Raw genomic sequence first — 26028 nt, forward strand, 5'->3', positions numbered from 1 at the left:
CCTGACTGCTACGCAACCCTTGGACCGCCTAGCGGCTGGGAGGGCGGGCGGGCCGGCGGCCAGCTGCAGCAGCCTGCACCGCAAAGCGGGAACGCAAAGCGGGACTCCCTGATTCAAATTCAAAGGGCTGAAGGGCACCTCCAAGAGTCGCGCCACGCCACCAAGAGCCTGAACTGAGCTCACCACTCTGCACGTCTCGAGATCACGAGGATGAGAGGCAGAGGCGGAGAGGGAGGAAGAAGAAGAAGATGTGACCAAACACGGGTGACTCACGGGATCGAGACAGTGTCTGGCAGAAGAGCCCGGTTGTAGAGTTGTAGCAGGTGGGTGGCGAGGTGGCGCAGCACCCCCGGCGTGCCGCTCCGCCGGGTGTCGGTCTTTTGCTGCCGGTGCAGGCGCTGCGTTGTGCAGTGTTCTCAACCGCACTTAGTGGCGCAGTGGGTTTGGAAAGGCAGGAGGCCCCATGACCACAGCTGCCACCCTACTGGCGAGAGAGAGAGACCACGAAGGCAGCAGGGAGCAGCCACCTGTGTGTGGCTGGACGGTGGCCCCCGTGCCTCCCATGCTGCTGCCCTCTTTGCTGCGCTGTGCCTGAAGGAGCCTGGCTGACGTGCACGTCAAGAGGAAGAGAAGAGCTTACAAAGTCAGGTCAGGTGGGACAGGCGAGAGTCAATTGCATTTGTCCTATGGCTTCCTATTAAGCTACGCTGGTGCTACAGCCGCGCCCGCTGGCAGTCTCAGGGCGTGCAGGCTGGCACGGGCGGCGGGGGGCGTCCCGATCAATCCTCGTCGTATGCCTCGCCCTCCTCCTCGGCGGTGGCATCCTGGTACTGCTGGTACTCGCTGACCAGGTCGTTCATGTTGGACTCAGCCTCAGTGAACTCCATCTCGTCCTGCGGGGGTAGCATGGGCAAGGTGGAGAGGAGGCAGGGGGGTCACCGCAGGGCGGCGCCAACGGCACCAGGCCAGGAGTCGAAGCAGACGTAGCAGCAGCGGGAGGGATGCAGGCAAGGCCACCCATGGCTGTGCCAGCAGGCGCGGCAGGGACTCACCATGCCCTCGCCGGTGTACCAGTGCAGGAAAGCCTTGCGACGGAACTGCGGGAGCCAGGGGGGTGCGGGGGCGCAGGGTGTGAGAGGTGTGCAGGTGAGCGACAGCAGGGGAGGCTGCTGCTGGGGTTGGGAGGGGTTGCGCATGGTGGCGGCCGTGGTGGCAGCCAGCTGTGCTCCTGCCCCAGCTCACCATGGCAGTGAACTGCTCGCTGACACGCTTGAACATCTCCTGCACCGCGGTGGTGTTGCCCACAAAGGTGGCGCTCATCTTCAGGCCGCGGGGAGGGATGTCGCAGATGGAGGACTTGACCTGCAGGGCGGGCAGGGGGAGGCAGCAGGGACGGGCAGGAGGCGTCAGGGCGGGGTGTTGTGGGCCCACGCCGGCCAGGCGCTTGCAAGCCAGCAATGCCAGGCAGCACGGCAGCCGGGGGCTCACGTTGTTGGGGATCCACTCAACGAAGTAGCTGCTGTTCTTGTTCTGCACATTCAGCATCTGCTCGTCCACCTCCTGCAGCACAGCGGGGCAGGGGGGGCGGCAGGCAGGTGCGCCAGGCACAGGTGAGCATCCAGGCTGCGAGAGGCTAGGCGGCTGCCAATGCACACACGGTACAGCAGCTGGCTGGCACGGCACCTGCCCCGCCAGGCCACCACCTGCCCTGCCCTGGGCGCACCTTGGAAGACATGCGGCCGCGGAAGAGCGCGCTGGCGGTGAGGTACCGGCCGTGGCGCGGGTCTGCTGCGCACATCATGTTCTTGGCGTCCCACATCTGCTGCGTCAGCTCGGGCACGGTCAGCGAGCGGTACTGCTGGCTGCCGCGGGAGGTGAGCGGCGCAAAGCCGACCATGAAGAAGTGGAGGCGGGGGAAGGGGATCAGGTTGACCGCCAGCTTGCGCAGGTCGGAGTTGAGCTGGCCGGGGAAGCGCAGGCAGCAGGTGATGCCTGCGGGCGGCGCGGGGAGCGCAGAGAGGCGGGCGGGTGAGCGGGCCAAGCGGGAGCGGATGATGCGCCATGCTGGCAGCGCCCAGAGAGCTGGCAGGGAGGCCCCATGGGGTGGAGTACACCCAGCCCAGCGCCGGCCCCAGCCAGCCCACGCAGCCCGGCCGCGGCGCCACCCACCCGACATGACGGCGGAGATGAGGTGGTTGAGGTCGCCAAAGGAGGGGGTGGTGAGCTTGAGGGTGCGGAAGCAGATGTCGTACAGCGCCTCGTTGTCCAGGATCATGCACTCGTCGGCGTTCTCCACCAGCTGGTGCACAGACAGGGTGGCGTTGTAGGGCTCCACCACGGTGTCAGACACCTGCGGGAGGCGGGCAGGCAGGGCCGGGAGGGGAGGGCAAAGGGTGAGCGGGGGCTGCCCTCGGCTGGCGCAGGCGCGCGGTCTTGGCGCAGCATCCCCAGTGGCAGGCAGCAGCGCATCGGGCCGGCTGCAATGGCCCCCAGGGCGCCCCAGGCACGCACCTTGGGGGAGGGCACCACGGAGAAGGTGCACATCATGCGGTCGGGGTACTCCTCGCGGATCTTGCTGATCAGCAGGGTGCCCATGCCGGAGCCGGTGCCGCCGCCCAGGGAGTGGCAGAGCTGGAAGCCTGCGGCGGGCGCGCAGGGAGGGGGGCGGAGGGGTGGAGGGTGAGCCACGAGCCGGCGGTGCGGGGTGCTGGCCCAGGTGGGCCCCCAGGCTTGCTGGTGAGGCTGGTTGACCTGCTCCTGCCCCTGCCGTGCTGCTGACCGGCCAGCCAGCCAGCCGGGCCAGGGTAGCAAGGCCTGACGGCGCCGCAGGCCGGCAGTCAACTCAGGTCAACGCGCCCGCCCAGCAGTAGCGCCGTGGCCGGGGGCACCTCCCCGCGCCCCAGGCCACCCACCCTGCAGGCAGTCGCAGGACTCTGCCTCCTTGCGCACAACGTCCAGCACAGAGTCGATCAGCTCGGCGCCCTCGGTGTAGTGGCCCTTGGCCCAGTTGTTGCCGGCGCCAGACTGGCCAAACACAAAGTTGTCGGGGCGGAAGACCTGGCCAAAGGGGCCGGCGCGCACGGCGTCCATGGTGCCGGGCTCCTGCAGGGGAGCAGGGGCAGAGGGCACAGGGGAAGGAGGTGAAGAGACCAGCAGGCACGCTATGCCGCATAGCGGCAGGGGTCTATGGCCCTCTCAAGGGACGGCGGCGACACAAAACGAGCGCCTGCCTGGTGCGGCCAGCGCACGTCGGGCGGCCCGCTCAGGCTGGCGGGCAGCCTGGGGCCGCCGGCGCCCCAGCACCGCCCAGGCAGCAGCAGCGCGCACCAGGTCCAGCAGCACGGCGCGTGGCACGTAGCGGCCGCCGGTGGCCTCGTTGAAGTAGACGTTGATGCGCTCCAGCTGCAGGTCGCTCTCGCCGCAGTACTGCAGGCGGCGCGGGGAGGGCCAGGGGCAAGGGAGGGGGCGTCACGCACGCGCAGGCAGCGTCCTGCAGGGGCGCGGAGGCCCGTGTAAGGGCGGGCGGCAGCCTGCCGCCGCCGCCGCCCATGCATCCCTAGCGCGGCTGGGGGTGATGGCGGGCCTGGCGCCTCTCCAGCCCGCTCACCGTGCCGGTGGGGTCAACGCCATGCTCGTCGCAGACCACCTGCACAGGTTGTTGACGCATCACGCGTTGTGAGCAGCGGGCTGGGAGGGTCCCGGGCTGCTGGCCTGCCGCCCCCAGCGCCCACTGATCGCACCAGCGGGCGTTCAAGCAGGCAGCAGCCCCCAGCAGGCTGCCGTTGAGTGCCCGGTGTGATCGCGGGCCGCTCCGACTCACCTCCCAGAACTTGGCGCCAATCTGGTTGCCGCACTGGCCGGCCTGCAGGCAGAGGAGGCCGCGGGGCGGTCAATTGGGGGGCAGGGCGCGGGGGGCGGTCAATCGCCCAGGCCGCCCCTCGGGCGCTCCAGCTGCCCCAGGAGAGCTGCTGCGCGGCCCCAGCCGCCCCAATTGCCTCAGGAAGGTCCTCCCCTCGGGTCTCACCTGAACGTGGACCTGCAGGGGCGTGGAGGCGAGGGAGGAGGTGGTCAAGGGGCTGTCAAAGGGCTTGCAGGCAGCGCCCCAGGCAGCCCAGGCAGTCCCTCTGCCCTGTTAGATGCACAGGGCGGGCCCCAAGCAGCGAGTCCTCACAATCTCCCTCATAGTGGCAGGCTTCCTTTGAAACTCGCTCCTGCGGCCGTCTGCTGGCTTATGTCGCTGACCCTGCAGCCCAGACAGCCACAGCGCGGCGGGGATTAGCGGCGGCAGAGGGCAGCCTGAACGACTCGCGCCAGCAGCCCCTCCTTTGAACTACCCCGATCACTCCCCCAGGACTCGCCTTGCCGAGTACCCGCCAGTGTTCGCCTCAGGCCGCCAGAATGCCTAGCGCGGGCCCCTGCCCGCTCCTATATGCGACGCTCCCTTTCCAGCCACCCGCCTTTCCAAGCGTGCATGGGGTGGGCGGGCTGTTGGGAGCGTCTCAGCGCGATCCAGCTCCACGTGAATCGCTTGTGAGTCCTGGACTGCCAATTGGGAGCGGCGGGGCGGCCTGCCGGGGCCTGTGCGGGCCACTCCACTGACCTGCCGCCACTGCCGCTTTCCCGCCACTGCCCCGCCTTGCACCGAAGGCAGCAGCCCAGAAAAGCTGTATCCTATGTAATGCTGACATACTGAGGTGTGCGTTTCAATGAGTCTGACAGAATGAAACAGCCACTTCAGGTGCACGGCAGCGAGTGCAAGTGTGCGGGGCCCGCTCCCGCAGGAGCACGCGCCGTCCACCAACGGCCGTGGGTTGCTGGATGCGCAGTCCTGGCGGGCTCCAGCCGTGCCCGATCACCAGCTGCTGTCGCGGCCGCAAGCCTGGCTATTGGAAGCCGCGATTGTCGTTTGCCGTCACAGCCACAACTGGCCGCCCGCCGCACATTGACCGTTGCCGCAGCCCCATCCGCACGCCTCCCCGCCTCGCCGCCAGTACCCGTTCGCTGTGCTTGAAAACATGCAGACGGCCTGTCGTGGATAGTAGCATGCGCTGCACACGAGACAGCAGCAGTTAGGGAGCTGCAGGTGGGCCGGCACCGGCGGGCACGGCCGCCGCCAACGGCCGCAGGTACACCACGTACCGCCCTGGCTGCCCGATCCCCCCTGGCGCTCCGCATTCCGGGGGCTGCCGCTATCAAAGCGTACCCACAAGCTTCACCTACGTCCTCAGCCCGCTGCAGACGCGTTTCCAAGCTCTCCCCGCAAGGTTCCACCCCTCCGCCGCACCCGCCCGCGCCACCATTCTGATGGCGATCAGGCAGTGAATGAGTCAACCCGAGCCGCCCAGCCCCTTCCTGCCCGCCGCACCAGCACCTCTGGCGGAGGTGCGTGACCCGAGCAGCGCCTCTGACAGCGAGGAGGCCAACGGTCTGGAAGCGCATCAGGTAGCGCCGCACACCAACGGCACCAACGGAGGGGCCACCGGTGGAGAGGTGAGACCACCGGCCACGGCATGCGCCCGCTGCCGCCGCCGCCATCACGTGAGTCTGTGTGGCTCAAGGGCGTGGACAGTATTTGAGCCCAAACCAGGTGTAGGCGCATCTATGTGCCTTGTGCTGCACGCATGCTGGGTATGGGCTGCGTGCAGCTGGCCCCCGCTGTACCCCGCGGAGGTGTCACTGGGCACTGGGTGCAGGCTCACACTCGCTGAGGCTGCCCTCCCACCACTGCACCCCAGCCTGCGCTGCGGAGGCTATGCTGCGCTGAGCCCGACCGACCTCGGAGCTCGCCTGTGCCCCTTAAGCTGCTGTGTGCGCTCCCTGCCGCCGTTCCTGCCGGCGCTGCGCAGGCCGTTGGTCTGCCCACCTTCAGCGTTGGCTGGGCGCAGAGCCACGGCAACCGGCCATACCAGGACGACCGCTTTGTGGATTTTGTGCTGCAGCTGCCTACCGGCGGCAGCGCGTTTGTGTGGGCGGTGAGCGTGGCGCGCGGCACGCAGAGCAGACACGCCGAGATCCAGCCGCGCAGAGCAGACACGCCGCCTCGTTGTGCCCACCGGCCTGCCCGCATGCCTGCCGCGTCCCTGCTTGCCTACCCGCCGACTCTGCCCGCCTGCGTGCCCGCAGGTCGCGGACGGCCACCACAAGCACCATGTGTCGGAGCTGGTGTGTGAGGAACTAGAGGATGTGCTGAGCGTGGCGGTGGGGCAGCACCCCAGCCTGGAGGCGGCGCTGGTGAGAGCACCGCAGCCAGCCGCCGCTTGCAGCGCCGCGGATCGGAGGGCAGGCATCGCTGCGGCGGAGGCTGCTGCAGGAGGCTGTTGCGCCTGGCCGTGGCGTCTTGGCTGCTTGATGCCCGCAGCAGGGAGGCCCGGCGCGTCGCGGCCAGAGGGCCGTGGCAGGAGGCCGCCTGACCTGGCAATGCCAGCCCCTGCCAGCCCCAACCACACACCTCCCCGCCCTCCCCCGCCGCTGCCGCAGCACGCCGCTATCCGCCGCCTGGACGACAACGTGTTTTCGCGGCACGCACAGGGCCTGCTGGACACCGGCGGCACCACACTCATCGTGCACGTTCTCACCGCCAGCCACGTGTACACTGCCAACGTGGGCGACTGCAAGAGCGTGCTGAGCTCGAGGGGCGCCTGCGTGGAGCTCAACACCTGCCACAACCCAAACGTGCCCTCCGAGCGCGACAGGTTCCAGGTGCGCGGCAGGGCTGCCTGCCTGTCTGCGCGCCGCTGCCCGCGCGCTGCTGTCTGCGCGCCGACGTCTGGGCCTGGGTCCCGTCAGCGCTGCCGGCGCCCAGCGGGCCTCGCCCGTCGTGCGCCGCCCCTCAGCCCCCCTCGCCTACCTGCCTGCCTGCCTGCCTGCAGGCGGTGGGCATCTACTGCTCCGCCGACCACATCGGAGGGTCGGACATCAACGTGTGCCGCACCCTCGGCGACTACGACCTGGGCATGCCGCTTAAGGGGCGGGACGCCGAGGGCCGCCAGCTAGGACCCCTCATCTCAGGTGCGGGCGTGCCGGGAGCGCGGGGCAGCACTTGGGCGCGCGGGGCAGCCCAGCGCTTCGCACCTGCCACCTGACTCTCCTGCCCTGCATCCACCAACACACACGCGCATGCACCATGGCATCTCCTTGTCACCACCTCCTTGTCACCATCTCTGGCCACCAGCTGGCACCCACCCATCCCGCTGCCCTCCCTCCCGAACCCGCCCGCGCCCCGCAGAGCCCGAAGTGTGCGTGGTGGCGCTGGACGAGATGAGCGAGTTTGTGATCACCGCCAGCGACGGCCTCTGGGACTACTACTCGCCAGAGAGCAGCGTGCTGAGCGACACGCGGCGCACGATGCGGCGGCTGGAGGAGGATCCGCAGCTGGTGGGTGTGAGGGGAGGGCTGGGGTGCGCGCTCATGCGCCTGTGTGTGTGTGTGTGTGTGTGTGCGCGTGTGTCGGTGGATGAGGTGGTGGTGCTGGTGTCCTTGCGGGGCTGTGGGGGGCAGGGCGCGGCTGCCCTGGCGAGCAGACAAGGACTGCATCAAGGCTGCGTGCTGGCGGCTCTGCTCGCTCAGCATGCCCCTCTCCTGGCCACCAGCCTTCTGGGAGCCGGCTTATGTTTTTGGTTTGCCTGGCCACGGCGGCGTGTTCTGCAGGTGGCGCAGTGGCTGCTGGACGAGGCGCTCGCGCACCAGCAGCGCACGCTGCACCCGGGCACCCCCGGCGACAACATCACCGTGCTGGTGGTGAAGCTGCGGCCGCTGCCGCCGCTGCCTCGCTCCACGGGCAGCCGCCTCTGCCTGCTGCGGGGCGGCTCAGGCGACCTCACAAGCCCCAAGCTAGCAGATGTGCGTGGTGGTGGTGGTGGTGGTGGCGTGGGCCAGAAAGTAGGGACCGCTGCGCGGCTGCACAGACGTTCAGTGTTCGCCGGAATGAGCTTCGTCCTGATCGGCAGCGACTGGCACACAGGGCAGATGCGCTTGGCTTCCCCCATACGCATGCTCTCCTTGCCCACGCCTGCCCCCTCCCACCCCCTCGCTGCAGCTGCCCGAGCTGTCTGGGAGTGGAGAGCTGTATGGCGGGGCGCTGTCGCCCGCCGAGAGCTCCCGCCATCAGGTGCTGCAGCGGCGGGCATCGCAGCAGAAGGCGATGCTGCGGCAGCACTCCTCTCAGAGATGCTCCTCCGACCTTCAGCTGCAGCAGGAGCAGCAGCAGCAGCAGCAGCAGCAGCAGCAGCAGCAGCAGGATAGCTTACAACAGTAGCCCGCCTGCCGCTCCCCTGTGCTGGGAGCGCCGCCAGCGATTGAGTTTTCTCACTGGCTTGCCAACTTTCTCACTGGCTTGCCAACTAGGCTAGCTGACATCTTATTGCGAGGCACTGAGACCCCCCTGGTCTAGGGGTATGGCCCTTCACGGGTGAAACGCCGCGCCCGCTGCCCTTCCTGGGTAGTTTTTTAGCCGGCGCTCTAGGCTAGCCAACAGCGAGCCGCTGTGTTTTTGAACCTCCCCTTGCAGCTGGCCCGTGCCCCCTGTGCGCCAGTGCTCCAACGCATGCACACATGCCACCGTCGATTCTTGGCTCTTCTCATGAATCCTCGACGCTATTCTTGCGCTGACCACTCCTTGCTTCTCTTATGACGCTGCTCCCAAAACTGACCCGCGTCTCCATGCACCACCTACAGCCGGCTGCCCCCACGCGGCTGCTCTTCTCCCCTGCTCCAACAGCCTGCATAGCTTCTAGTCCCCGAGCGGCCTGTTTTGCCTTCCGCGTTTTGCTCTCCCCTCTTTTTTCATCCTATCTCTCTTCTCTTGCGCGCGAGCAACCTACTCTTACGTGTGCCCCTGCCAGGATACCGCCATGGCCCGCCGCCGAACACAGACATGTGATGCACAAAAATGCTGCCTGACACGGAGCAGTCCTGGGTGGCTGTTTCTCGCTAGGCTGCTTCGCTTCTCACTTTGGTGACAGCCCCTCGCCAGGTGCTGGGCTGCCAGGTGCTGGGGAAGGTGGGTGGCACCCTCACTGCGTTGCAGGCTGCTGCACCAGTTTGCCAACTGCATGCTTGGGTAGTGAAGGAGGGTAATCAGGAGGCGGTTGTCAAGTCTGTTGCCTCACTGCTCAGGCTGTCGCCTCGCCCTGGCATGGCGGCGCCGCGGCTGGGAGCCTCGCCAGGTGAACGCTCGCCACTGCGACAAGCGGCATCCACAGCTTGCCAGCCTGCATCGGGAGGTGGAGAGGCTGGCTGTTCTGGATGCGTTTGAGGTGCCTGCTTGCGCCACCCAGCAGAAAGCACAGGGCACAAGGCTTGCCTCACCTCGAGCACTTTCATCTGCGCCAGTTGATCCCGGGTGAGGCTGCTCTTCATGAAGTGTAGAAAGTCGCGGCGGCGCTGTTGCACAGCAGTCCCGCCACGGCGTGCGGCGTCTACCCTGGCAGCTGCGACTTGGTTGGGGTTGGGGGCTGCACTGTACCGGCTGGTCCGCCAGCTGCCAGGCCAGGTGGCGGCCGCCGCGGCATAGTTCCCAGCTGCATCGATGTATGCCTGGGCTACTGCTGCCAACATATGGGAATCATCAGGCACAGACCTGCCACAGGTGCTGAGCAGCAGCGGAGTGGTGCACGCCCCCGCGGGCTGCAGCAGCAGGCTGTGCGCCCCGCTTGCTAGGAACACCTGGGCCAGCTGCCGGCAGCACGCCTGCCAGTCGGGAAGGGTCGCTGCATCAGTGGGCTGCTCGGTTGTCAGCGGGAGCCCAGGGATGGCCAGGCTCAGCCCCATTCCCGAAACCTCCACAGTTGCCGCGCAGGAGCACAGTCGCTCCACATCCAGCAGTAGCACTGCAACAGGCACCAGGGGAGCAGCGAGGTCCAGCGTGGCTGTATGCGACTCGAATGCCACAGTTGGGTGCCGCTCCACCAATTTAGAACAGCACTGACATATGTGTCTTGCTGTCGGCAAGCTGCGGCCTACCCGTGTCAGGGGTGTAGTAGCAGCCACAATCGCCCGCCGTGCCACTGTGGATGCACAGGCTGGACAGTCGGTGCATGGGCAGCGACCCCAGGGGCGCCAGCAGGCTGCCGGCGAGGTGCGACTTGTACCGCCTGCCCAGCTGCAGCAGCGGGTTCCCAGCTGGCACCAAGGACACGTCTTGCACGCTGCGTGGCAGGCCTGCGGTGCATCGGCATAGCCCATGTGTCTCACAGCTGTAATGAGCTGGCGGGGCAAGGTGGGGAGATGGGCGGGCACCTATGCCGTCCACGACACCACTTGCCTGCGAGCTCCATGCGTGAGTAGTGGAGGAGGTGGAGGGCCCTCAGGCTTGGGAGCACGGGCAGCTGGGAGGCTGCAGAAGGTGCAGAAGGGAGAAGGGGTTTCCAGCGTTTTTGAGCTTTGGAGGAGGTGAGGTGAGGCATTGCTTCTGGAGCGGCGGTGCTCCAAGCCCAGCCCTGACTCGCCTTCAAAGGCGTTTGGGTAGCCGCCCTGCTGGGATGCCATCGTCAGGACCTCGACCCGCCGCAGCATCCGCTCCCGGACACCGAGTTGCAGCTGGCGGTGCCAGCGCAGGAAGGCACCGCCACAGACTGGGGCCTCGATGCCCACGAGCTGAGCTCCCACTGCGGCAAAGCAGGAAGCGAGGGCTCATCCACCTGGGGCGAGTGCTTTCTGTCTGACCTGCCCTATGCCTCAATACCGCCGCAGAGCCCACCTTTCTGCGCCCAGGCCAGGGCATCCAGCGGGTTGTAATCCCTCTGGCTGCTGCTATCAGCGACGTACAGCTGTGCCGGCCAATCCAGCCGCACCGCCAGCGGCGGCAAGAGCGCCAGAACTGCCTGCCGGTGCGCGCGGCTCAGGAGAGACGCGAGGCGGTGGCACCGCGCTGCTAGCCGCACCGGGAGGACCTCAGCCTCCCTGGGCAGCAGGACGTGCAGTGCATCCTGCGGAGACCAGCGCAAGCAACGTTCCTGTGAGCAGCGATGGGTGGGTTGAGCGACGATGGGTGGGTTGTCGGCACACGCCCATGCCTGCTCTGGCCTTGCGCGAATCAGCTCACCGCGAGCACCAAGATGTGATGCTGCAGGTCTGCAGGCAGCTGCGTCAAGAGCCGCCAGGTCTGCGCGTCAGGCTTGCGCTCCTCCCGCCGCAGCGTCGGCAGCCAAGTTGCTGGTGGTGCCACCTCCACCGCCGACTCGGCCTGCACCCTGCCCTCCTGCTCGTTGGCTGGGCCTGCCATGCACGTGCAAATCACGTTGGAGGCGCTGAGAGGGTGGGCCTGCTCCAGAATTGATGAGCTCCGTCCCAGGAAACGAGCGGGCACCCTAAAGGGAGAGGAGTGTGGCTGTCCTTTGCCTGGGATCAAGTTACAGAAAACGATCCAGCAGGCTCGAGGGAAACAGAGCTTTCTGGCGGCCATAGCCATCGCCAGCTGGAATTTCTTCCTCGCCATGCAATGGCGGCGGAGCGAAAAGAACCAAGAGCAAATCACAGACAAGCAAGCAATAAAATAGCAGGAGTGCATGAACAGCCCAAGCTGCACTCCTGGGTGCTGGCTGCATGGGGCGAGTGCAGCTTGGCGCACGTCGAACGCCGCCCGCTACTCCTGCTCCGAGTCCTCCTCGCCGCCCTCCTCCTCCTCCTCCTCTCCCTCTGCTGCCGCAGCGGTGGGCGCCGAGAAGCCATCCAGGGTGGCTGCTGCCGTGGACGCCACCCGCACTCTGCCGTCCTTTTGGAGTGTGATGATGGCTGATGCGCCGACATACTCGGCTAGCGCCATGCCTGTTGTCTCGTCGCATAGCCTCCAAGCATGCCCCGTGTAGGTGGCTGCGGTCAAGGGAGATACCGGCACACGCAGCAAGCATGCGTCAGAAGTAGGCTTGCCAGCGCCAGCCTGCTGAGGATGCGCATCCGAGGCACAGCTGGCATGGCGGCAGCAAGCATGCGGCAGGTCCCATCCCGCGGGCATCGCTCACATTGATCCACGCTTGAACCGGCATCGATAGAGCCGTAGCCTATCTGCAGTAGGAAGCAAACACTAAAGCAGGCTGGGCAAGGGTGGCAAGGCGCCAGCGGCGGCGGGATGGGCGGCAAGGCTCTGCACCTACCGCGCGGCCCTCGTAGTCTATCCAGAACACCAACACTGCGTCATCGCGTTCGTTTTGAAAACGGAGAACACAGGCATCGCTTCCACCCCCCTGCGACCTGAGCTCTGCCATTGTCTGTGCCTTAGGGTGAATGGATTAAAATAGGGTAGGAACAGAGGCGAAAAGGGGCAGCGAGCCGGGAGAATCGAAGCCCTGCAAACCCCGGGGGGAGGTCCAGCCCACCGCCCTGTCCCCGCCGCCCCTTGCAGTGGCGGTTGCACCGGCTGATTATTATTCCCCGCCAGACAGGCTGGCCACCACCAGCGCATTGGAGGGGTAGGGGTTGCCCTGGGCGTGTGCCGGGAAGAGGCGCTGCTTGTCCTCCACCTCCAGCCCGCCCAGTGCCACCACGCGGTTGTGCGCCATCCAGGCGGCGGCGCAGGGCAGCCAGTGCAGCGGGGCGGCCTCGCCGTCCTCAGACGTGCACCAGGCCTCGTACGGAGCGCCGATGCAGCCCAGGGGCAGCGGGCCCCGGTCAAAATTATGCTCGTTCATATGGCCCTGCAGGGCGGCACCCAAGGACTCTTGTCGAGCAGAGAACAAAGAGCCACAACCTCAGCATGTAATATACTGATGATCCCCAGGGCACCTGCCCCAAAGCTTCCCCTCGCCTCACCTCATGGTCGCCGCCTGCAGGCCCCTCGGACATCTCCACATCGGCGCCACCTGGCGCCGCCTCGCCTGCTGCCCCGCCAGCCTGCTGCGCACTTGCCACACCGCCGTGGCTGCTTGCCGGCCGCTGCACCTGCTGTCTGTTGCGCAGCCAGCTGCCGGCATGGCTGCCGTCTGCCCAGCCCATGCACTCTGAGAGATCCCACAGCCAGCACATCCCATTATCTGCTCGCCCAAGGAGCAGGTCTGCATAGCACAGCGGCAAAGCAGCAGACAGAAGCCAGCGCAGGCAGGCTGGATCCAAGCTAGAAACAGGCAAGCAATATTGGGCAAGCAATGAATGAATAAGATGCGCTGCGGCACCGGCCCACCTGACGTGGCGGACAGGTGGAGGCCTTGGCTGGTTGGCTGCTCATGCAGCTCCGGGTGCTCCAGCGGCAGCCAGCCGGAGGCAGCCAGCCGCGGATCCAGCTCACGGGGCAGCGGCGGTGCCTCATACACCGGCCCATTCATCTGCCTGCAGGCAGAAACATCAGCCAGCACACAAACTGGCGGTGGCTGGCTGGGCCGCCTGAAGGGCAGCTGAGTGGGGGAATCCCAACCTCTACAGGCATGGGCATGGCATGGCATGGCATGGCATGGCATGGCACGACCGAACAGCAGGCAGCCCGGTGCCGTCCCCGTCCTCCTACCTGCGGTCCCATACAGCGAGGGGCACGCCGGCGTGGCTGGTGAGGCAGAAGTGCCCCCTCGTCAGCTCCAGGTGCGGGTGCAGGCTGCGGTGGTGGGTGGAGTAGCGGGCGACCATGGGCTGCGAGGCACGCAGGTCAAACACGCACAGCGCGGCGGACGAGGCGGCGGCTTTGTGGAAGCAGAGGGCGGCAGGCGTGACGGAGTAGCACCGCTGGCAGGGCCAGCCGGCGGCCTGGTCATCTGCAGAGTTCAGGAGAGGTGGCAAGGAGGGGCTATGGACCAGAGAACGACACAGGTGTGGGAGAGGCACACGCAAGCGGGCAAGGAGCGGAAGCCCCAGGCAGTCACACACACCAGCCAGTGCTGCAGCCCGCACTGCCTCCGGCACCCACCGGACAGCCGCACGGAGCTGGCCAGCAGCTCGCTACCACTGGGCCCCGCCGGGGCCACCGCCGCCAGCTCGTACCCAGCCAGCACGTCTGCCATGCCGGGTGCCACCTCGCGCCAGCTGGCGACATCCACCACGCTGAGCCTGCTGTGCTGCGGCGTGGCGCGCAGCGCCGCTAGCGAGTCGTGCAGCACTGCGACGCGCTGCTGCGAGGGCAGGTAGTGAAGCTGGCTGATGATGCAGCTGCAAGCACGGGGAACAGGAGGGGGGGTTAGCACGGAGTCGCCACTGCTGCCATCAGTTGCCTTGCACAGCGCACGCTGCACACGCGCCTGTTGCCAGGAAACACCAAAGAGGAGGCCGGCTCCATGACGTCTGCGCTGGGCGCGCTGCCGTGCGCCTCTGGCAGCCGAAACAGGGCCAGGCGGCCGTGGCAGCCCCCTGCCGCCACCAGGCCTTCTGCACCAGCCACCGTAGCGGGCAGGGCTGCCACGCTGCTCCACAGCTCGCGACCAGAGCGGAGCGCGACGTTGGCAGCCCGCCGAATCTGCACCTGGTCCTCTGGCGAGGGGCCCGCCTCCAAAATGCGAAGTTCTTTGCACGAAGAAACGACGATTGTGGTGGTGCCATCCGGGGCAGTGCTGGGGTGCAGGGCCACCAGCTCATCTGACCAGGAGCTGCCGGCATAGCGCTGGGTGGCCAGCCGCGGCGCCGACCAGCCATTGTCGCTCGCAAAGACTGCTCTGTAATCAGCTCGCGGTTGCTGTTGTTGCGGCTGCTGCTGCGGCTGCTGCGGCGGCGCTGATGGGCGCAGCGGCCAGAGCGCCGTGTTCAAGGTGCCGTGCCAGCGGCGGGTGCAGAGGGCGCGCCACAGTGCAGAGTCGGCGGTAGCCGCCGCACGCATCTGGCGGCATGCAGAGCTGGCTGCCAGCAGATCAATATGGTCGAGTTTGGCCAGCACAGCGTTCAAGGCATCCGCCGGGAGGGTCTCCATTTGGAACTGACGTGCACCAGCTGCGGGTAGTGCACAGGGGAGAGTGGGCCTCGAATGGTGGCGGCGGCGGCAGCAAGCACTGGCGGCGGCGGCAGTGCACAAGGCGGCGGCGGCCCACCCTGTGTGCTCCTGCCAGCGCCTATCAAAGACGAGACTGCCAGCCAGAGAGCTTGCTCCCAAGGGCCCTTCACACATGTGCCTCGCCAACCACTGCCCCTGCAGCTGCTTGAGCTCGGCAAACTGATGCAGCAACTTACCGCCAATTCTGGAGGGCCTGCCGAGACTGCGACAGTGCTGTGAGCGCACTTCAAACTTTCCACTGCCTCTGGCCCGAACAGGCCGCTCACCAGTCAATTGTTTGTGCAATGGACGAACATGGAGGAGCTGGCGGCAGCTGAGCTCGACGTGCAGGTGCTGCTGAGGAGGCTGTGCCGCAGCATCTCCACCGCCGAAGTGATCTCGGCAAGAGCGGACCCAGACATCATCAATCAGCTGCAGCCGCAGCTCAAGGACATTGCACTCAGCGTCCTGCTCGGCCTGCACCCGGTGCGCAAGTGCTGGGGGAGTCGCCAGTGGCCCAGCATCTGCTGCAAGGGCCTGTGAAAGCGATGGGGAGCGGTGCCATGACCGTTGCGCCGGCCGCTGCCTGCAGGAGGCGGCGCCGCGGTATGTGCCGCCAGACGGGCGGGAGCAGCAGGCAGTGGCGGGAATAGCTGCTGCAGCCCAGCAGCTGCGGCAGAGCGGCTATGCTGGCCTGGCCTACAGTTTACAGGCCGCCACAGCGAGCCTACAAAGGTGGGTAAAGCGGCAGTAGCGCTACCCGGCTAGTCTTGCTGCCGCTGCGCTCTCGCTGTTGACCAGCATGCCAGGCAGCAGCAGACTTCTCACCCATTCCGTGCCGTGCCTGTGCAGCTGCGGCACCTTTCGGCTGCTGGGCAGCCTGACAGAGGCGGAGACGGGGGCGGCGGCGGTGCTGCCGCTCACCGAGCACGCGTCGCTGCTGGGGCTGTTGCTGGCCCTGGCCGGCACGTGCCCCTCCCTCCGCCAGCAGCGCTTCACCTTCCAAGTCGAGGAGGCTGCCGCTCCTGCCACAGCACCCCACCAGCAGCCAGGGGATGACCCCACATTAGCGGCAGTTCCAGCAGCAGCAGCGGCAGCAGCAGCGACGCTGTCTACCAGTGTGTTCTCCGAGGCGCCAGATCCCTTTGCCCTCACAGACGGCTCGGCGGCGGTGGCGGTGCTGCTGCCTCAGGAGCTGGGCCTGCCCAGCGAGGCGTTTGCGGGCGCCGAGGATGTGCAGGTGGCGCAGGGTCTGGGTCACTGGCGCCGCCGCCGCTGCTGTGCTGCCTTCCATGCTGCTGGCATGCTGCTGCCTTGCATGTCTTGTGCTGTGATGGTGTACGCAGCCGGTTTCAGCCGAGGTGCCCTGCTAATTTAGGACGCCTCCTCCGCGGCTGCCTCGCAGGACCTTTGCTCAGGCCTGGACAGCCGGCCGGTGTGGAGCCCCGCTGCGGCTTCCTCGCTGCCGCCGCCCCGCGCCGCGGTGTGGCTGCCGGTGCCCGCCTCGCTGCTGGAGCTGCAGAGGGATGGCCGTCGGGGAGCGCCGCCGGGGCCGCTGGGCCTGCCGCTGAGCCTGCTGTGCATGGATGATGAGCCTGGCAGCTGCACGCTGTTCTCGCCAGACGCGGCAGCGGGCTGGGATGCCGCCTCCGACTGCGGCGACGCGGCTTCTGCAGACTCTGTGCAGCCGCACTGCCCGGCCGGCGGCGGCGGCGCTGGCGAGAGCGGCGCCGCCGCGCCAGGCGGCACGCCCGAGCGCCACCTGGGCCTGTCCTGCCAGCTTTGGAGCCTTGGCGAGGTGGAGCTGGCGCATCAGGCGCTGCTGGCGCTGCAGGGGGTCGGCACCTCGCTGCTGCGCCTGCAGGCGCTGCTGCGGGAGCCGGGTGCGCTTCCGCGGCGAGCCATCACAGGCCTGCTGCGCTCGCTGGCGGCGGCGGGTGAGCTGCGCCAGCGCCTGCACGAGTTTGTCGCAGCGTTCAGCTGCGGCGGCGGCCCCTGCAGCCCTGCGCGCGGCCCCACCGGCAGCGGCGGCGGCGGCGGAACCCGCTGTAGCGAGGAGGACCCGGTGCAGCAGGCCTTTGCCGCAGCCGTGGCCCAGGTGTTGCAGCGCCAGTCTGCGGCGCTGCAGCAGCTGGAGCAGCAGCAGGCGTGCAGCTGGGTGCAGACGGTGGCTGTGGGCGGCACGCCGGGGCGGCGCTTCCACGGGCGGGGGCCCAGCCTCCTGCAAGTGGCGCTGCACACCCGCCGCCTCCAGCTGCAGCTGCGCAGCCTGGCGGACCTGTGCTGGTGCTCCCTGGCAGCCGGCGCTGACGGCAGCGGGAACGCAGGCATCGCCTCGGCAGCGTCAGGGCCTGGCCTCGATCCCCAACCAGCCCAGCCTGAGCTGGGCGGCAGCTGGCTGTGGCAGCAAGGCTTCCCAGCTGGCACCGAGCTGCTCGACTACCTGTACCGGCGAGCCAACGAAGCAGGTACCGCCCCACTGCCCCGTCGTGGCAGGCAGGCAGCGCAGGAGCAACACGGGGCCGCTTTCTTGGCTGCCGGCCCTTTGCTGCGCTCAGCGGCGCTTTGCTGGACGCAGCATCCCCGTCTTGTGTTTCTGATGAACTGATGGAGACACCTTTGCTGCCTGTGCTGCAGACGATGCCGACTCCCCTATGCTGCGCTTCCTGTTTGTGCAAGCCATCCAGCCCTACCTGCGCCACATGCACGCCTGGGCCTTCACGCCCCACGTGCGCCCGCCACGCCCTGCCGCGCCTGCGCTCTCTGTTTTCCTGCTTGGCTGCGATGCTTCTTGATGTTGGCGGGCACCGATACCGTCAGCCCTCCACAACAGCCAACATGCTTCTTTTCCTTCCCTGGGCCCCCAAACACAGGTGGTGAGCCGTGAATTTGGCATGGCTGGAGACAAGGAGCTGCTTACCCTCGACTTCCTGCCGCCCGCCGAGCGCCAGGCCACAGCGGTGAGCAGCCCACCGGGCAGCCGACCAGCGCCTTGCTGGTATCAACTGGAACTTCAACTGGCTTGGCTGCCGGCTGTTGTGTATCGCTCGTCAGCAGCACTCTGACTATGCGCCTCTCTTGCGCATGCTGCTGTTGCTGCCTGCAGCTTGTGCCGGCAGACCCTCCCGCCTTCTTTGCGCCCCTGCACGCCGCCTTCATGCGCGCCGGCTCCCAGCTTCGCCTGCTGCACTCTCTGGAGCACCATGGTCGCCACCTGGCGCACCGGCTGGCCGGCATTGCAGAGCAGGAGGTGTTGCAGCGGCAGCACAGCGGGGCGGGGCCGGCAGGCGCGGCGGGAGCGGCGGTGCAGGCGCCGGGCACGGCGCACTCCTTCACCAGCTTCTCTGCGCTCCTGCCAGGGCCAGCGGCGTCAGCAGGGCCATTCGATGCAGCTGCAGCAGCAGGGGCTGAGCTGCTGGCAGAGCCGCGGGAGCCTTGGATCAGCCTGGCCTGCGGTTCGGCCTCAGCCGAAGCTGACACTGCCGACGGCAGCCAGGACCTGCAGCTGAGCAGCAGCAGCCTGCGCCGGGCGGTAGAGATCAGCCAGGAGCAGGACAGCACCCGTGCCGCAGCTGTCGACGCCTGGCTGGGCACGCTGGCGCTGCAGCGGCGCCTGGCGGAGCATGCCGCGGCCTCGGAGCAGCTTGGCAGGGCGGCAGCCCAGCGTGAGCGCACCGCAGAGCGCGCAGCTCTCCAGGCGGCGGCGCTGTCGCGTCAGCAGAGCAGCAAGGCGGCGCTGCTGCAGGAGCAGCAGGCTGCGGTGGCGGAGCGGCGGGCCAGGCGGGCGTCGGAGCAGGCGCAGCAGGAAGCAGCGGATAGGCAGCTGCAGGCGCAGGCTGCGCGGCAGCAGCACTCGGCTGCACTGGCCGAGCTGGAGCAGGCCCTTGGCAGGGCAGGCCTGGGCGGCACACACCCGCCGGCAGCAGCAGCAGGCGGGCGTGAGACGCAGGCGGGAGAGGCGCAGCCTGCAGCAGCGCCAGCCCAGGGCCATCTGGCACAGCCTGCCGGCAGCAGCGAAGCCCAGCAGCAGCCCGCTGCAGGTGACCCACCTGCACCTGCTCATCCGGCGCTGCCCGCTGGCCTGCCGACGCTCAAGACTCGCAGCCGCCAGCGCTTTGCAGACGAGCAGCAGCAGCAGCAGCAGCAGGAGAACGCCGTTCCGCCAGCCGCCCAGGCGCAGGGTGGTGCAGGGGCCGCTGGCGCCGCGGGCAGCCGGCAGCCTCTGGCTCCGGGGCAGGCTGGCCTGCAGGCGGCGGCACCGCTGCTGCCTGGGCTGCCGTATGCAGCCAGTGCCGAGCTGCAGCACCAGATGGCGCTTTCGTCACTTGCAGACCTGGAGGGCGGCGGCGGCGGCGAGGCCGAGGATGCGCTGGCGCCCCTGCCTGCGGTCCTGGAAACCAGCATCACACACAGCGTGCTGTCGCAGTACCGAGCCGTCAGCCGTGCATGCGTCAGGTAGGGCCGCGGCTGCCGCAGTGGGCTTCCAGCAGCTGGCGCGTTTGATGTGATTTATTGGGCTGCTGCTGCTTGGTTTGGGGTCCGGTGCGTGTTTGTTGCCTGCGAGCAGGAGCCCACGACACGCGCGCTGCCGCTTTCCTCCCTGCCCAGGCTGTTCTTGGATGAGTTCAAGGTTCTGGAGCACCTGGAGGCTCTGCGCAGGTGGGAAGCAGCTGGGCCACCGCATCGAGCGGCACTGTGGCGGCGGCACCGGCCAAGTCGCCGCCAGGAGTAGTGCACGCTCCCTGGCCTGTTGCACCCGAGCTTCTTCACATCATGTCCATGGACACCACCTGCCCCACCCCGCGCCGCCGCAGATTCTTCTTCCAAGGAGCCGGCGACTGGGCCGAGGCGCTGGTGCAGCGCCTGGGCGCGCACGCCGACTCGCTGCTGCCACTGGCCTCGCACCAGGCGGACGCCATGCTGGAAGATGCGGCGCGGGTGAGGCCGGGCCGGGCCGGCGGAAGGGTGGCGGCAGGCGCAGGCCCATTGCGGACAGGCCGGAAGCAGGCGGCTGCTCGGTGCTGCGCCGCGCGCAGCCCTGGTGGCTTGCTGGTAGCCTGGCCTGGTAGCCTGCCCACACGTTCTCGGGGCTGCCTGCCTTTCTGTTGTGTGCGCAGCGCACGTCAGCAGATGGCGACCCATATGCCTCCCATCTGCGCATCAAGATGCTGCCCGGAGGCACCTCAGCCATCCAGGCGCAGGCGCGCCGCCGCCCGCTGCGCTGCCCTGCCCCGCCACGCTGCTGTCGCTGCCGCCGCCGCTGCCGCTGCACATTGCGCTTGCCATTGTTTTTGAGGAGGGGCAGGGACGGGCCCGCGATTGTCTTCAACGTATGGCAGCCTGCCCGCTCCCGGGTGCTGTTGCAGGTCGGCGCAATCAACGTCGGCGCCACGCCGCAGCGCCGAGCCCGCTCCTTTTGGAGCAGCCAGCACACGGGGGAGCGCAGGGCTGCAATTTGCACCGGCGCCGATGCTGCCTGTGGCTGGGACGCAGCCCGTGGCAGGGAACCTCCCAGCGTGGGGCCAAGCCGCTCACACCATGCTGCGCTGCGCTGTGCTGCGCTGTGCGGCGCTGTATGTGCAGTCACGCTGGCTCCCACCCAGCTGGATGCCCTCGACTGCCTCGCGCTCGACTACCAAGTCGGCTGGCCGCTCTCCGCCGTCCTCACAGAGGCAAGCATGGGTGCATGGGCAGCCCACGGCCTGTGTCGGTTGTCGCTAGATGCCGCCAGCGGGCCTGTTGCTCCGCTTGCCCCTTTGTCTCCCATGCCTCCCCAGCCAGGCCCAAGGCCCTCGCCCACCTGCCGCCCTTTTGTTGGCACCTCCCCCGGCCTGCAGGACACGCTCCAGGGCTACGCCGCCGTGTTCAGCTGGATGGTGCGCCTGCGGCGGGCGGAGCAGCTGCTGCGCGCGGCGGCGCCGCCGCTGGCGGCCCAGCCCAAGTCGAGCGCCGACCTGCTGTTGAGCGAGGAGGAGGCGGATAAGGCGCACCGCCGCGTGCAGGCGCTGCGCGCCTTCCGCTTTGGGGCCGCGCAGTTTGTCACGGCCCTGCAGGCCTTCCTGCAGTCGAGGACCACAGGTGGGGAGGCTGGGCTCGGTGTGCTCTGCTGGGGCCGGTGGCGCTGGCAGTGTCTGCTGCCACCCTGGAACCTGCAGCCTTTTGTGTGTGTGTGTGTGTGTGTCCGTCCGAGCCCCCAGACACACAGCCCATTCGCTCGCCGGCTGCTGTGCAGGGGATGCCTGGGCGCACCTGCTGGCAAAGCTGATGGTCAGCTCCGAGGAGGTGGCGGCCACGCTCATCAGCCGGCAGCCCAGCGGTGAGTGTGACGGAGTGCTGGGGCGCGGGGTGCTGGAGTGAGGGGGCAGGTTCAGGCATGTGGGAGTTCAGTCATGTGGGAGTCATGTGGGAGGTTTCCCCCCAGCCTGGGCGGGGGCCATCAGAGAGCGTGCTGCACTAGCTAGGGTCGCTGTTGAAAGGCGGCATGCCATGCCTGCCTGTGGGCCTGGCCTGCCCTGCAGCCCTCATGACGGGCCTGCTGAGCCGCATGAACAGCCTGGGCCCGACCGGCAAGGCGGCGCACAAGCTGGCGCAGCAGATGAGCCGCGCCCTGAGCGCCAGCCTGCCCGGCAGCCCCACAGCGGCGGCCGGCGCGGGCAACGGCCAGCTGGCCCGGTTCAACAGCCTGCTGGCTGCCGCTGGCGCTGGCTCCGCGCCCACCTCGGCAGCCGGCACACCCAGGGCAGGAGCGGCTGCGGAAGCAGCAGCTGCAGCAAGCGCGCGGCAGCTGTCGCGCTTTGCCGGCAAGCCCGCAACCGGCACCGGCGGCCCATTTGCCGCGGCGGCCGACCAGGACGGCAGCACCGCGCAGCGCTGGGATCCCTCTGCGACCAGCACCCCCACGGCCGCCGCCACTGCTGGCGGCGGCGGCGGCCTGCCGCTGTCAGCCCAAACCAGCTTCACGTCAGCTATGCTGGGGCAGGCTGCAGCAGAGGCGAGCTCGGCGGGCGGCGTGGCAGACCTGGATGCCGCCGCCTGGGCGCACCACTTCCAGCGCTCGCAGCAGGTGGGCACGCGGTGGCGGTGGGGGTGGTGGCAAGCCTGCCTGCTTTCCTTGTAGCAGCGCCTCAGGCAGGGGCAGGCTGACTCGTTTGTCATCGTCGCCCTCGCCCTGTCTGTCCTGCCCCCTGGCCTGACAAGCCTGCCCCCTTCATCCCACCTGCCTGCCCCCTCCCTCTCTCCTCCCTCTCCTACACTGCCCCGCCCCGCAGGGCATTGCCGACCTCCAAGAGCTGCTGGACCTGCACCGCCGCTACGTGCGGCAGGCCTCGGGTGCGCCCTGCCAGCTGCTCGGCCGTGGGCGCGCGGTTCACTGCGCGAGTTGATCCTCCCACCAGCCTACCTGGCAGCGGCCGCCGTTGTGTGCCCTTGCCGCTTCGGCGCTTGATCCCAGCAGCCATGGCGCCTGTCCCTGCACCCCCTGCGTGGCCTGGCTGCAGAGGAGTGCCTTACCTTTGGCGGCAGCCTGGCGGTGCGTGAGGCGGTGGAGGGCTGCCTGCAGTGCCTGGTCACCTTTGCCTACAAGCTGCTGGGCACGGTGCGCAGCGGGGCGGGCAGGCGGCTGGAGGAGACGTGGACGCAGGTGGGGGCGCTTGGCCGCCGCCGCTGCCGCCGGGCTGCTCTTGCTGGCGCGGTTGTGCTGTCGTGGTTTCTTCCCGAGCGTGTGCAGGCAAGAGCGCAGGGCGTCAGCAGCGGCAGCTGGTTTAGGGGCAGGCCCATCCCATCCACCTGCTGCCTGTGCTGCCTGGCTGGCCCCGCAATGCGTCGCGCACCTCCCCTCCCCGCCCGCCCCGCAGGCGCTGCGCCTGGATGCCGCCTGGGCCCCGTTGGCGGCTTCCATGGCTGATTTTGAGGCGAGGGCGCAGCAGCTGCAGGAGCTGCTGGCGGACGCGAGCAGCAGGAGCGTGCTTGCCGAGCTGCAGCTGGACTTCAACGGCTTCTACGCCAGGCGGCGGCAGCAGCGGCAGCGGCAGCAGGAGCGGCAGGAAGCGGGGCAGCAGCAGGGAGAAGCCTGAGGCTGGGGTGTGCATGTGGGGGAGCCACCGCTTCTTGTGTGCGTTGCGTGAGCCTGCCCGTGTGAGCACCTGTGACCACGGGTTACACCCTGCGGGACACCCAGTGGTGCAGACGGTACATGGTTCTGTGAGAACCGACAATCAGCCGTGGCCAAGTATCCGGGGTGACCTGGGATGAGTAAAAGTATTCGAGGGTCAGGCCGACTGCAGCAGCGGCAGCAGCAGGCGGCGCCCTGCTGTGCCAGCTGCGAGACAGCAACTGAGTCTTACACTCCCGCTACTTCATTCTACTCACAACTGCATGATTGATTGCGCTTATCATGCCTTGATCGATCGACTAGTCACCAGCCTTGCCTGGCTGGCAGCACTACAGCACTACCTTTGTGCGACTATATAACCGGAATGCGGGTCATTCCGGGGCCTTTCTCTCTTCTTTGTAACTGACTTGACTTGACTGGCCGCAGCCGGGCTCCGGCTGTTACTAGACTTCGACTAGACACGCTGCCTGCTCTTACACCGACGAGAGCAAAGATGTGTGTCGCCGCGCCGGGGTGCTTCCTGACGAAGCGCTTCACAAGCCTCTTGTCCACCAGCTTGTCTCGAGTGTTTGTCAACCAATGTCTGCCTTCACTTTGCATTTTGTAGTTGCACAAGAGCGCGTATCCAATCAGCCCATGGGCCTCGTAGCGTGCGAAGTCGTCCCAACTCTCATGGGTACTGAGCAGCATGTGCACCATCGCGTGTATGCAGCTGTCCAGCTCCGTGGTGGTTATTTCGGTGGTAAGGATGAATCTAAGAAGTTTCTTGGGCGTCTACATGGAATTAGAGTGAATAAAAGAGGTGGGTCCTCGAATATATATAGGTCTGCGTGTCACTGCCTCGCCACGCTGGCGGCCAGCCTTGCAACGCGTTACCAGTCCCCCGTGGCAGCGCTTTACCGCTCAGCCACGCTGGCAACGTGCCCAAAAGTCCCACGATGCGGATCTGCCTCGGCCGCAGGCCCCCCCGCCTGGGACCAGGCAGGCACAGTGCCCCGCTGCCGCCCTGCGGTTATGCCATGGCTGCCACCCACCCAACAACAACACCCCGACACTATGTCCTAGAAGTATGCGTTGCCAGCACGGTGCTTTTGATCTCATTGGGATACCGCAACTCAGGAAGCGCAGAGGGAGCACTGCCGCACGGGCAGGCGGCCCTCGCCGCTACTGCCGCCGGCACGATCTGCCTGTGTGCAGCCACTGCTGTGAGAGGCAAGCTGCCGCCCTGCCATCTGCTGCAGCGCATAAGAAGCACAAGTGCAGCACCTGCCAGTGCTGGCAGCTGCTGCTGGGAGCAGACCGCTCGTTGCCCCTGGAGATCCCCCCCAGTCGCCATGAATCACACGCGGCAGCAGTTACACGAGCGCATCCAGTTTTGCCTTGAGCGTGGCGCGCTCCGCATCGGTGAGCTGCGCTTTGGGCTGCACACCATCCGCCGCCTCGCCCAGCAGGTCGCCGGTGGCGCCGACGATGACTGGGAGCTTGGGCTTGGAGCTGCGGCCGGCGGTCATGGTGGCGACCGCCTCGTCCAGGCTCTGCCCTGCCAGCCAGTAGAGGAAAGCGACCACGATGGTCGGGGCCCTGCCGCGCCCTCCGTTGCAGTGGATGTAGGCAGAGCCATCCCCGGCACCCTGCACCTCGCGGGCAAAGGCAGCCACTGCTGCGGGCAGCCGCTGGCGCAGCTCCGCCTCATCTGCAGGGGACATGCGCATGGCCAGCGCAGCACGGCTGGGTTGGCGGGCCGGCAGCCGGTTTTGGCGTGCTGCGGTGGGAATGCACATGCGATGCACATGTGTGCCTGTACAGACAGGCGCTCAAGCACGGCGCTGTCACGTGGCTGCCCCCTGACGCCGCCGCTTGCCTATGTCGCTGGTTCCGAGCCGCACATACTTGATGCCTGCTGCCTCGCAGGCGGCAGCCACCGCGGCAGCGTCGATCTTCTGGTCAGACAGGTCGGTCTCGTCCTGCAGAGAAAACACCACGGCAGTCCCTCCCTGGCGTGCCCTGCAGCAATCGATGAAGATCCAGGATTAGGAGCGTGTGGCTTGAATGCGGGCCAGCCCGCCGGCGGGCAATGGCGGCAATGGGGGCAGCCTCCTCACGTCTCGGCATCCGCCGCGTTGCGCAGGCATGAACCCACAATGATGCTATCCGTCACTTTGTCAAAGTTGATGGTGGCCTCCAGCCCTGCGATCACCCCAGACACATGTTGAATGCAGCATGCTGATGCACGCAGCCGTGCAAGCATGCAGCAGTGCTCTCCATCACCCGCGGATGATGCCATGACTGTTAGATTGCGCCTGGGCGTTGAGGACGCTGTATGCAGAACGGCAGACCGGCGGCAAGAGGCAACAAAAGCCCTAGCAATAAAAGCCCTTGCGATCATTGAGGCCACAAACTGGTGACAGCGGCCAAACAAGCCGGGCGATGGCTCGGTGTTTCTTAAGGGCTGGGAAGAATATGCCTTTGCGTACCGCCGTTGCCGTTGACTGTACTTGTATGCCAATTTGGTGACGCCCCAAGAGCAGTAGCTGCACAGTCCATTGATATTAGCCGCTGGACACAGAATAAGACGAGCACCGAGGTGCACCAGCAGCGACGGTCAAAGTCCGTCGGCCCGAAAGTGGCACACACAGCCATCGCCCAGTCGCATCCTCTCTGCGGGTGGTCTGGGGCGGCAGGCAAGCGGGCTGTGGCGCAGGCAGGCTGCCGCCCCGCCCGCTTTATACCAGGCCGCTGTGGGCCCTGCCCCCACCCGCCAAGAACAACGAGGGGACAGGCAGTGAAACAGGCGGTCGCGGCGGTGGCACGGCAAGCACGCTGTGCTCCGTTTCCTCCCTAAATGAAACCGCACGCCGCAACCGTGCCTGCCCCTCAGGCATCTGGAGCGTGTGCGCTGGGGTGAGTAAGCAATACCGTTGGTTCGGGGCGGGCGTGTTGGTCTGGCTTCAGCGTGGCGGCGGCAGCAGAGCGGTGAGCAGGGTTACGGCGCCCTGCTGGCTGGTGATTTTCTGCATGGCCAGGGCCGGCCACAAACGCCATC

General features: G+C 67.5%; 5 protein-coding genes across 5 annotated transcripts; 2 read left to right on the plus strand and 3 right to left on the minus strand.

Moving 5' to 3' along the window:
• Window positions 1-779: 779 nt before the first annotated feature.
• On the minus strand, window positions 780-4183 carry CHLNCDRAFT_48975 (tubulin beta chain; the record flags this gene model as incomplete). The annotated part of the gene is made up of 12 exons (XM_005846054.1): window positions 780-893; window positions 1053-1097; window positions 1243-1362; window positions 1489-1560; window positions 1724-1992; window positions 2170-2350; window positions 2512-2639; window positions 2913-3102; window positions 3328-3426; window positions 3608-3646; window positions 3821-3862; window positions 4172-4183. 12 exons carry the CDS (start codon window positions 4181-4183, stop codon window positions 780-782), a joined length of 1311 nt encoding a protein of 436 aa, XP_005846116.1.
• Window positions 4184-4720: 537 nt separating this feature from the next.
• CHLNCDRAFT_58367 (hypothetical protein) lies at window positions 4721-8684 on the plus strand (the record flags this gene model as incomplete). Its single annotated transcript, XM_005845929.1, has 9 exons — window positions 4721-4738; window positions 5383-5490; window positions 5847-5972; window positions 6124-6231; window positions 6478-6699; window positions 6870-7008; window positions 7226-7374; window positions 7648-7839; window positions 8036-8684. The coding sequence occupies 9 exons, from the start codon at window positions 4721-4723 to the stop codon at window positions 8252-8254; spliced, it is 1281 nt and encodes a 426-aa protein (XP_005845991.1). The 3' UTR covers window positions 8255-8684.
• Window positions 8685-12211: 3527 nt separating this feature from the next.
• Window positions 12212-14725, minus strand: CHLNCDRAFT_58368 (expressed protein; the record flags this gene model as incomplete). The annotated part of the gene is made up of 6 exons (XM_005846055.1): window positions 12212-12629; window positions 12745-12986; window positions 13112-13257; window positions 13433-13673; window positions 13826-14064; window positions 14148-14725. The coding sequence occupies 6 exons, from the start codon at window positions 14723-14725 to the stop codon at window positions 12360-12362; spliced, it is 1716 nt and encodes a 571-aa protein (XP_005846117.1). The 3' UTR covers window positions 12212-12359.
• A 465-nt stretch (window positions 14726-15190) lies between these two features.
• Window positions 15191-23035, plus strand: CHLNCDRAFT_58369 (hypothetical protein; the record flags this gene model as incomplete). Its single annotated transcript, XM_005845930.1, has 15 exons — window positions 15191-15361; window positions 15468-15610; window positions 15728-16115; window positions 16281-17343; window positions 17513-17604; window positions 17749-17835; window positions 17982-19330; window positions 19484-19534; window positions 19690-19813; window positions 20713-20953; window positions 21108-21191; window positions 21394-21938; window positions 22144-22204; window positions 22372-22514; window positions 22729-23035. The coding sequence occupies 15 exons, from the start codon at window positions 15191-15193 to the stop codon at window positions 22945-22947; spliced, it is 4761 nt and encodes a 1586-aa protein (XP_005845992.1). The 3' UTR covers window positions 22948-23035.
• A 1305-nt stretch (window positions 23036-24340) lies between these two features.
• CHLNCDRAFT_136049 (hypothetical protein) lies at window positions 24341-25269 on the minus strand (the record flags this gene model as incomplete). The annotated part of the gene is made up of 4 exons (XM_005846056.1): window positions 24341-24678; window positions 24835-24989; window positions 25088-25172; window positions 25254-25269. The coding sequence occupies 4 exons, from the start codon at window positions 25267-25269 to the stop codon at window positions 24341-24343; spliced, it is 594 nt and encodes a 197-aa protein (XP_005846118.1).
• Window positions 25270-26028: the final 759 nt, after the last annotated feature.

The sequence above is a fragment of the Chlorella variabilis genome (genome assembly GCF_000147415.1).
Source record: "Chlorella variabilis unplaced genomic scaffold CHLNCscaffold_15, whole genome shotgun sequence".
NCBI lineage: Eukaryota > Viridiplantae > Chlorophyta > Trebouxiophyceae > Chlorellales > Chlorellaceae > Chlorella > Chlorella variabilis.